Consider the following 11,178-nt stretch of genomic DNA (forward strand, 5'->3'; position numbering starts at 1 on the left):
TTTATGATTGAGGTTCGAAGAATTCCAAGGAAAGTATCCCCTTCCAATTTCATACATTGGTGGGAATATGGAATTTGGAATCTGAATTCCATTCTTACTCTACCTGAAAATCTTGTACTGGGACGAGGTTACAATCCTCAGCCAATCACTGATTGTTACAACCCGTCTAGGGGCCAGGTCCTAGCATGAATGAGGCACTTGCTGCCCCCAAGACCCAAACAGCCACAGACAACAATCGCTTGTCATTACACGCCGTTTATTTACAAAGTAGTGAGGAAAGCAACAAGACATGAGGGGTGAAAGGAAAAGTCGTCTACAAAACTGTATATGGTTGCACTCTGTGCCCATTCATCCTTAATACCATATTGTGTGAAAAGCACTGACTGTACGTACAGATGGATGGCACAACTCAACTTCATCACACTGTACAAAATATCAAGCGCAGCCATCATTTTCTTGTAACTGAATCCATAGTCTGCACAGCAGTCGTCACGTAATGGAGCAAATCATACTACTACATACTGGAGTATGATTACAATGAACCCAATAGAATTCTATTTGAACACTTCATCCCATTGTCTTGCTCCTCACCTTAAGCCTCATCCTCTAAACTGAAATTTAAGGCTCTAACATACAAAAACACTGGTAAACATGCTCCTTTATTCACAATATTGTCGCAATTACCAGCAGATTAGACACGTGGCACTTTTCCCTCCAACAACAGCTCAATATAAGCTTTACATTATGTCAACTGATGTTAGTCTGAAGTGTTTTTCCCCGTGGTAAACAATTTGATTATATTCTCACATTGTATGAGTTTATTCACCAAGTTTCAATAATGACATCTAACAGCAGCTAAAACAGTGCTTTCAAAAAGTACATGGGGCAATCCAGATGTTTTAGTTTTGTTGTAGTCATTTAATCCATGTTAGTTACAAATATAACATACCTGATGCTGAGGAATATAAAGAGGAGTCTTTCCACATCTCCTGCACTTCCTCTGCAAAGCAGTGATATAACAAAAAGCAAACTTCATAGTACAAGACATTTACTCTGAAACAAAGAAAACTGAGATCAATCTGGATTTGATCCAAGCTCATTCCATTGAAGTCTGACAAGCGGGCAGCCTTCTTCTAGAGCAGGGGTCCCCAATCCCAGTCCACGAAGGTCGGTGTCCCTGCAGGTTTTAGATCTCACCCTGAGTCAACACACCTGAATCACATGATTAGTTCACTACCAGGCCTCTGGAGAACTTCAAGACATGTTGAGAAGGTAATTTATCCACTTAAATCAGCTGTGATGGCTCAAGGACACATCTAAAACCTGCAGGGACACGGGCCCTCGTGGACTGGGATTGGGGACCCCTGTTCTAGAGCAATCAGCCCTTTTGTTGACTTTAGGCCAACTTGATAAAGCCGGTTCCTTTAGGCAACCTATAATACTGTCTGTGGACCCAGATATTATGGCCTAGAAAATTTGCAAGAATGTCCATCACATTATCTTTCAGGGTTAGGACTGTAGACAGTGTGGATACATGCCTTCTCAACTTGGTTGAGGACAGTGTCTCTCGATGCTTGGCTCCACATTCCCTTGTAATCTGTCTGGTGGGACCCGATCCTCTTAAGTGGGTCTCCCCTTCAGGTCTGGAGAAGAAAAAGGGATTTTTATCAGGCACACCACAGGCCTGCCAACGTGCAACCAAGGCTTCCATTGAGGAAAGCGTCCCAGGCATTAAAAGGATAGGACCTTTCCTATTCCTTTTTCCTCTTATATGAATGTGCTCAAAATGTTTTTGCTCAAACTGAAAATCCTACTTGCCAAATCCAAATAAACTCCCAAAGTGTCACATAGACTGAATGCAGTCATTGGCATTTTTGATACCTTACCGTCTCTCCTGTGGTTAAACAGGATTACTTCACAAAGAGTCAAATTGGCCAGCTTGGACCGGTTCTTCTTATTGGGATCATTGTTAATTTTGTTTTGGTATTCCTTTTCTGTACTTATCAAGATGCACATGTATGCTTCTCTCTTTTAGAGTCTGTAGAGGATGGGATGAGACACACACATCCCATTTCATCTCATAAAGACCTCTGCTTCTGTCCAGATTCTTAAGAAATTCCTTGTTGTCCAAATCTAACATTTTGCTTTGTGCTCAAAAATAACTGCAATCTTCTTGAGGCTATGCCCCAATTTTAAAGGCAGCGATGGAGTTTTGTAGATGTTTTTGTCTTCATCGAAGCCATCTTAAATGGGGATTCATCATAATCTTCTTTGTTTAAAAAAAATAAATAAATAAATTGTTTTTGTTTTCTTTGTTTTCTTTTTTCTTCTGTTATCGTTTTTGAATTTTGTTTCCTTTGGTGTTATTTTCTGTAATTTTGAAGTTAAAATATTATAAATAGACTTTTTAAAAAACAAACAAAAACGAAACACTCAAAGGGGGAAACCCGATCCAGGCACGGGTCCGCCCCGCTGCAGTTCTTGGCCAAGTGATCCAGTGGGCCCACTCCACAAAGTTCTCCTGTCACCTTGGTAAGAACCGCACCTGCCCACTTATACAACACTTCTTCTGGTGGCCATCTCTGGCTCGAGACGTCCAGGAGTTTGTGTCTGCTTGTCCCAACTGTGCACAGAAAAAGGTGTCCAACTCCCCGCCAGCTGGTCTCCTCAGACCACTACATGTTCCCTGGAAGCCCTGGTCACACATCGCACTGGATTTAATAACTGGACTGCCACCATCTTCAGGTAATTCTGTCATTCTCACCACTGTTGATTGCTTCTCAAATGCTGCCCACTGCCTTGGAGAATGCGAAGCTGTTGACCAACCACGTGTTCCGCCTACATGGCATCCCAAAGACATTGTGTGTGACAGGGGTCCACAGTTCTCGTTGCGGGTGTGGAAGGAGTTCTGCTCGGTATTGGGAGCCCAAGTCTTTCCTCCGGATTTCACCCTCATACAAACAGACAGACTGAAAGGACCAATCAGGAGCTGGAGGCGATGCTCCGTGTGTTGTCCTCAAATCAGTCCCAGTGGGGCTCTCAACTGGCGTGGGTGGAGTACGCACACAACTCGATGACATCCTCAGCCACGGGCCTATCAACCTCCTCTTCCTTCCATCTCTCACGAGGTTCCTTTCACCCAGCACCATGTCCGTCGCTGCTGGTGTATGTGGAGAGCCACTTGAGCAGCCATCCTCCAGACCGGGGAGCAAAACAAAACAATGGCCGACCGCTACAGGATTGCTGCTCCACCCTTCGCTCCAGCTCAGAAAGCCTGGTTATCCACTGCTAACACGGAGTCAAAGAAGCTGGCTCCTCGCTTCAATGGGCTGTTCTGCATTGACACTGTGATTAATTCTGTGACGGTTGGGTTGAAATTGCCTGCTAAGAGTCATAACGTGTTCCATATCTCCCAGCTGAAACCTGTCTGGTCGAGTCCAGCCGTGCCTGGGGCATAATCACACGCATCTGCAGCTGATCAGCCTCATCTTTGGGAGCTACTTATCAGAGTAACTGAGCTCCCATCGACGCTGCACCAAGCACTGCCACTTGTTTAATCAGCTCATTTTAACCTCTACAGTCTTTTCTTTTTACTTTACTAAACTCTTAAAATTCAACAGACAGCTGGTGCTTAGAATTTCTGGACAGGCTGGAGTCTTCATGATCAACCTGGGTGGTTCAGACGCTGCTCCTCTTGGTGGATGTTGCATCTTCAAAAAATAAAAATACAATAACTGAGACTTACAATGAAGTATCGTTGCAACTGGTTCACTGAACCTTCTTTTCAGTGCATATACAGAACAGGAGTATCCATTTTCTACTGCCTCCTACAGGACACACTCTTCTTCCACTTCCTTACACATTAATGTAACACAGAACCACTACTGCCTCTCCTGGCATTACCATTGTAACAACACACTCATTCTGTTTCTTTCAGATGAATAACAGGAACTTAGGATGTAGGTATCTATGAATAATAACTATTATGCATACTCATATATTTATATAACCACTAATTTCTTGCGATACCACAGTGGAAATGCGCATTTCTCGTTCCTCCTTGTATAAACAAGACTTTTTATGTTAGTTTTAATTCAAAATTCACAGTTAAAAAAATCAATACAGCAGGGTTTGCTGATTCAGGAAACAGTGAACATTCAACAAACAGAAATATAAAAAATTTTAAACAACAAAATTGTCTATCAGCTAGGACTGAAATATACAACAAATCCAAAAAGTAAAAAGATAAAACTCTAGGAACAAACTAAAGGACAAGGCCACTTTTATATATTAATACTGTCCCAAAGCTTTGTGGAGCAGGCATGACTGGATGGAAATCTAAAAAAAACCCCACAGCTTTATCGCTTGAAAGAAAAAATATCAAACTAAACAAGGAGAAACTCAACATTACACACACAGAGGAAACCACAGCCAAAAGGGTGATCAGGACAACAGGCAGGGGGGAAGAGAGGGCTTAAATACATAAGGAATAAGAGGGAGAACAAGAAACAGGAGGGAATAACAGCTGGGGCTAATTAGACACAACAAGACAGAGGAAGCAAAACTAAACACACTGAAAATGGAACACAACACTGTCACAATAAAACAGGAAACACTGAAACGTAGACTGACACACCAGCTTGATGTTACAGGCCCCACTATGGTGGGCGCATAGCCAAATTACGATCCTGTAAAACATGAGAGAAAGTGAACACAGGAGACACGCTGCTGTTCGCCAGGTCAATCTTGCCAGAATGAAACACCCAGTCAAATGACCCAGAACCTTGACAAATAAAGACCAAAGAAGAATACAAGATAGCTGACAGGAAGAGGAAAAGAGACCAAGATTGCAAAACAGGATGCTGATAGTAGGACCCTGCTGCTATGAAAAGATAAAGATGTTCTAATTCTGGATTTTAGATGTCTTTTGCTAGTACAGAAATTACCCGTCTCCCTCTCCCCGTCTCTTTCTCTTGCTTTATAGGCAGTTATATTAACCAGTCAGTTTGATCAGACATTATGATGCTACTAAGCTTAAATTAGCAGTTGCTTTTCTTTCTTTTTCTTTTGTTTCATAATAATAATAATAATAATAATAATGGATTGGATTTATATAGTGCTTTTCAAGGCACCCAAAGAGCTTTCATGACCAATGTCTTTCTCCCAGTTATATATCTTCACCTGTATTGTACAGTTGTAAATACATTTAGAAATAAATGCATAACACATCTAACCCTGAATAATAATTTATCATTATGAAATACCCAATGACAGAACACAGAGCACATGCATTGTTAATATAGTCGTAACCTGTAGGGAGAGGTGTTTTACATAACAAACACAGCAATATGACAGTAGTCATAAACAAAGCTGCACACTGCGGCAACATTTAATAGATTTAATTTAGCAAACCTTACGGCAGACATGAAGGCTACAAATCATTCAGGGTGCTTTCTTAATCTCTTATTCTCCATTATGTGCTAACTAGACAGGCAGTAATGAAATCCTCTGTTATTCATGAAGCATAAATATCTTTGGTAAGAAGTACATAAGTGCACAAGGGTGTAAAAAAAAAGAGAGTGCTGATAACGTGAAATAAGGTATTGATATTAAACCTTGTGAGTATGACAGTGTCAACAAGTATGTCAGGTGTGCTGTGAATGCTGGGGTGCTCTTGTTCTGGATGTTAGACGCTCCCAATATGTGTTGGTGGTGGGAGTCAAAGAGGAGGTACTGGTCCTTGTGTGTGGGCTTCCGGTAACTTCAATGTTGAGGTTTTGATTCCCTTCAACAGTCCAGCAATGGCAAACAGTTATCCTTTATGTCTTCCCTGGTGAACTTTATGTTTTTATCCCCAGTGTTGATATGAGCAGTGAAGGATTCTACTTATATTTTGCATGGTTGGAGCTTAACAAGGTTACAAGTAGAGCTTCAACATTCAACAAGAAGAAATGGGAGTTAACAAAACATTATTTTGAGCACGGGGCTGCAGCCTGTTTCATTTCAAGCACTGTTTTCAATAAACTGCATGCTCAAAATAATGTTCTGTCTCACTCCCATTTCTTCTTGTTGCATGTTGAAGCTCAACCTGTAACCTTGTGAAGGTCCAACCATGCAAAATATGAGTTTTTGCCCTTTTTCAGGTGGTCTTAAAATTTTGATAGGGACTGTGCTTTCATTAACAACAGCAGCCATCTGCTCTGCATACAATTTTAAAACAATTAAAAGAAAAAGATTTAAAGTTTTCAAAAAAATGAAAAGACAAAAACATCAAAACAGAAAAACAGTGATAGATGATGCATCTGTTGATGAACTGTGATTTATTATATACTTTTGTTTTTGGTAGCAATCAGTCAGACCTAGTAAAACTTTTCTTTTCTTTTCTTTGTTTTCTTTTCTTTTCTTTTATTGATTTGAGAAAACATCTAGTTTTCCACTCAGTGAAATAGAGTTACCCGTCCACTGCACAATCAATAAAATTCATCTTCTCACCCAGCATCAGACAGCCACCATTACCGTGTATGGCACTGGCCACAAATAATTTCATATTGTAATCCTTATTTCTTTATTGAACTGAAAACCTACTTTTATGGTTCCGTCAACAGAATGAAACAAAACTGACAACGGTACAGGTGCTTCTCCAAAGGCTACAATATTGTAGTCTATACTTCCTCTGCCATACTGTTCAGGTAAAATTTTACCAATTTTTATGTTTGACAGTAGTAAAAAAATACTCTGTCATTCTTTTAGGATGAAATTTGGTTACTTTTCTCAACGTGACTCAAACACAGTGACTTAGCAGAGTATCTACACACTATGTTCCCCCCAGTCCCCAAAAATCCAGGCACCTGCCCATCTTTCAGAGATCATGGGAGAATCTGATACATGATGAATGATGATACATGGTGCATGAAGAAGAGAGTCAGAGAATGGTTTTAGAGTTGGTGGCTTAACACAAAGCACTATCACTGTCACGGTGCTGAGTCTTTGACACAGTGTTTGGAGTTTTGTGTGGATTTATTATTTTTCTTTCCTTTGCGTTAAGATTATTTAACTGTACAAGGCTTGTCCAGTTTAGTTCTTTTGTTCTCTGACTTTCAAATAAAACTTAATACTTACCACACACATGAAACAACAAAATAGTTGACCTCAGAGTTTCACAACTTTGCAAAATTCTGACAGAGTCATACTGTTGCAATACAAACTATATACATATCCAAATTTAGTCATCTTCAGCCTGCAGAGAAATTCAACAGTCTTTTTTGTAATGACTTTGTAATGATACAGTGACAACAACAGTCAACCCCCCACCCTTTGCACAGAGTTATATTAACCTGTCAAATCTTCATTAGGTATTTTTCTACAATCAGTCCATCCAAAACCAACAAGGCAACTTTACTTAAGGTACGTAACCTTTGTTATTTTGCTGCAGGATCTGTTAGGCAAAAATGTTAACCACTAAACTCTGCAGATACAGATATATTTTGATTACCCGTCTCCCTCTCCCCGTCTCTTTCTCTTGCTTTATAGGCAGTCATATTAAGCAGTCAGTTTGATCAGACATTCCTCTGCAGGGAATTCCTCAACAACTATTAAGAAAAAGGTACATAATGTTTGTCTGTGACGGTTCTCAGTCATCCAGGTCATTGTATTCTAAGGAGTTGGAAAGAAAAGCGTCTGGACTTCTTTAAGTTGCTTGAAGACGTTTCACCTCTCATCCGAGAAGGAGAGTCCCAGATTTAAACCCAGTGGGAGCTTCCCCCTATTTCAGGATTGTAAAATCATTGGTTATTTGCTATGGAGGAATTAACCAGCGCTGGATTTTAATTAAATTAAGGTAATTTATTAAAATTAAGGAAATGAGTTAAATTGATTTATTTAAGTGACAGTACTGCTTTTGTCTGAAGTTATGGAGTAATTCATTGTATATTTTGTCATAATTCTAATTTACAACAAAACTCTGGTTAGACAGTGACAGTGTAGAAAATGTTATGCCTTTGCCTAATAGCTGTAAAACCGCTGCTATAGCGTATTAAGGTGCCCTCAAAGCAAACATGAAGCAAAGTTTTAACGCTTGCATATTACAGAATAGGTCAATGTAACGAGTGGGCATGATGTAAAAAGAGGGCAATGTGAGTTTGAATTCAAATATTTCAACGTCTGCAAATAAATTGCATCAAGCTGCATTATAAAAACGGATCAACTGTGGATTTTTAAAAATAAATTCACATAAGCAATCATTCAGGTTGGTTTAAAATTACATCTTTTAAATCTTTTGAAAAAACCGCTGGCAACCAAATTATGTCTCTTTTCATGCTTGTGTCTACTTGTTTGGAAAATGAATGCTTTGTTTTTATTTTCAAATGCCTCTCACCGATAACGTTAGTAGTTTAATGAGTCACTAGATCAACAACAAGCATGTCCCACACGTGGCCATTACTTTATAGTTAACCCTGTATTTATATTTTATTGTTTATCTCTACATATTAAAATTTCTGATAGCTTAATTAAAACCAAGTGCTGATATGGTTAGTCTTAAGTTGTGTTGGAACTTCAGCTCTACTAGACATCAAGGAGATATTTCATGGATTAGAATAACTATAAATGACAATGCATTGAAATTGTTTGTTTGTTTGTTTGTTTGTTTGTTGCATGGCTACTGCAGGTCTCAAGACAATCATGGAGATGACTACTCACTATTTTGATCAGAGAACTACAGCTACTGCTACTCATGGAAATGACTCTGAAAAAACTGATGACTACGACTTGAATGACTTTGCTCAGTTGTTTCAGTCATTTGATGCCATGTCTATCGCTGTTTTCTCCCTGGTCTCTGTTCTTGGCGTGCTGGGGAATGGAGTGGTTATCTGGGTGACCGGGTTCAAGATGAACAAAACTGTTAACACAGTTTGGTACCTCAATCTTGCTGTGGCTGACTTTCTCGTCGCAGCATTTCTGCCCTTTGATGTGACTTTCTTAGCTTTAGGGTCTCACTGGCCCTTTGGCAATTTCATGTGCAAGCTGAGCACCACTCTAATCTCTCTGAACATGTTTGTCAGTGTCTACATTCTGCTGGTGATCAGTGTGGACAGATGTGTGTCTGTGGTGTGGCCCGTGTGGGCTCAGAACTACAGAAATGTACGCAAGTCATCCCATGTGAGTCTGTGTGTTTGGATACTGGCTTTGATTCTCAATGCTCCGTACCTTTACTTCATGGACACCGAGCAACATTCTGGAGACAAAATAATCTGCTTTGACACTCTTTTCGACTACAACATACGATTTCAAGCCATTGTCATCACCAACTTCCTCCTAGGATTTGCAGTCCCCTTCACTGTCATTGTCTCTTGTTATGGTGTCATCATCCATCATGTCAGGAGAAACCGCAACCTGGCTAGCCAGTCAAGTCGCGCCTTTAAAATTATTGCTGCTATTATCATCTGTTTTTTCGTGTGCTGGGCTCCCTTTCATATTATAGGTCTAATTGAGCTGGTTATCTTCACAGCTGATACTGAGAGTAAAACATTACTCCACATTATTGCTATTGGGATACCTCTCAGCAACAATTTGGCTGTTCTACATAGTTGCATGAACCCACTACTGTATGTGTTCATCAGACAAGATTTTAAGGATGAAGTCAGAAAATCCATTCTAAAAAGTATGGAGACTGCCTTCGACGAAGAGAAGACACACCAGACAGAGCAAACAAAGCTTTGAATCCTGTGGTATAAGGCAGACAGTGATGTAACAAAACTATTTTACAAAAATACAAAACGGTAAATAATATTTAAAAAAAAGATGTCAAATTGCTTTTGGCTGTAAATATTACTCCAGAGTAAATCTTTATAATGAATATAACAATTAAACTGTTCTTATTAATCTAATGGAAATGGCTAACTGTACAAATGCTGTGATACATTAGATCGGTGCTGTCTTGCTTTTGGTGTCTCTTTGACTCACAGTGTGGATTTGTGTGTTCTTATATGAAACTAAAAGGATTTTCCAGCAATTTCCTAATGTTGTAAACCTGCTCAACATTTGGCAATAAACCCCTTTCTGATTCTGATTCTGATTCTGATTTGGAAAAAGACGTAAAATCAGCGAACACCAATCATAGTAAGGAGATGTCCCTTTTGAATACTGAGGTGAAATAGTATGAGATAAAGAAACAAAAGTGTAAGCAAAATGTGCAATTACTATGTTGTAAGTATAACTTATTTAGTCTGTATATACATTTTCATAAGCTGAATCACCCTGCTGGCACAGTGGCTAGCGGCGCTGCCTCACAGTAAGAAGGTCCTGAGTTCAATTCCACCATCAGGCTGGGGTCTTTCTGTGTGGATTTTGCATGTTCTCCCCTTTCTAGGTATTCTGTAAACAATAATGCAGTTAGTGGGGACATGTTAATTGTTGACTCTAACTTGCCTGTCTGTTAGCTCTGTGGCAGACTGGTGACCTGTCCAGGGTGCTCCCTGCCCCAAGACAGCTGGGATAGGCTTCAGCCCCCCCAGACAGAGCCAATCACCCCTTGGTGCTTTTTACCGATATCATATAAAAATTCACATTTTATCCAGCAGTCTAGCATATATCAATTTATAATCATTATGATGCTACTAAGCTTAAATTAGCAGTTGCTTTTCTTTCTTTTTCTTTTGGTTCATGACCAATGTCTTTCTCCCAGTTATATATCTTCACCTGTATTGTACAGTTGTAAATACATTTAGAAATAAATGCATAACACATCTAACCCTGAATAATAATTTATCATTATGAAATACCCAATGACAGAACACAGAGCACATGCATTGTTAATATAGTCGTAACCTGTAGGGAGAGGTGTTTTACATAACAAACACAGCAATATGACAGTAGTCATAAACAAAGCTGCACACTGCGGCAGCATTTAATAGATTTAATTTAGCAAACCTTACGGCAGACATGAAGGCTACAAATCATTCAGGGTGCTTTCTTAATCTCTTATTCTCCATTATGTGCTAACTAGACAGGCAGTAATGAAATCATCTGTTATTCATGAAGCATAAATATCTTTGGTAAGAAATACATAAGTGCACAAGGGTGTAAAAAAAAAGAGAGTGCTGATAACGTGAAATAAGGTACTGATATTAAACCTTGTGAGTATGACAGTGTCAACAAGTATGTCAGGTGTGCTGTGAATGC

At 39.5% G+C, this 11,178-nt stretch overlaps 1 protein-coding gene across 1 annotated transcript; it reads left to right on the plus strand.

Moving 5' to 3' along the window:
- The first annotated feature begins 7,710 nt into the window (after nucleotides 1–7,710).
- LOC146563536 (chemerin-like receptor 1) lies at nucleotides 7,711–10,154 on the plus strand. The gene is made up of 3 exons (XM_085290980.1): nucleotides 7,711–7,837; nucleotides 8,666–9,695; nucleotides 10,082–10,154. The coding sequence occupies exons 2-3, from the start codon at nucleotides 8,680–8,682 to the stop codon at nucleotides 10,152–10,154; spliced, it is 1,089 nt and encodes a 362-aa protein (XP_085147106.1). The 5' UTR covers nucleotides 7,711–7,837; nucleotides 8,666–8,679.
- The last annotated feature ends 1,024 nt before the right edge of the window (nucleotides 10,155–11,178 follow it).

Source organism: Mchenga conophoros, linkage group LG11, assembly GCF_057382185.1.
Source record: "Mchenga conophoros isolate Kocher_MC1m ecotype Shallow Benthic linkage group LG11, M_conophoros_male_GT1.1, whole genome shotgun sequence".
In the NCBI taxonomy this organism is placed as follows: domain Eukaryota; kingdom Metazoa; phylum Chordata; class Actinopteri; order Cichliformes; family Cichlidae; genus Mchenga; species Mchenga conophoros.

What these genes read in the sequence shown, in the direction of transcription:
- LOC146563536 (XM_085290980.1), top strand. Translation starts at nt 8,680, where the DNA reads ATGGAGATGACTACTCACTATTTTGATCAGAGAACTACAGCTACTGCT. An exon ending in GACGAAGAGAAGACACACCA is followed by an intron (nt 9,696 to 10,081) that starts GACAGAGCAAAC and finishes TGATTCTGATTT; the next exon opens with GGAAAAAGACGTAAAATCAG.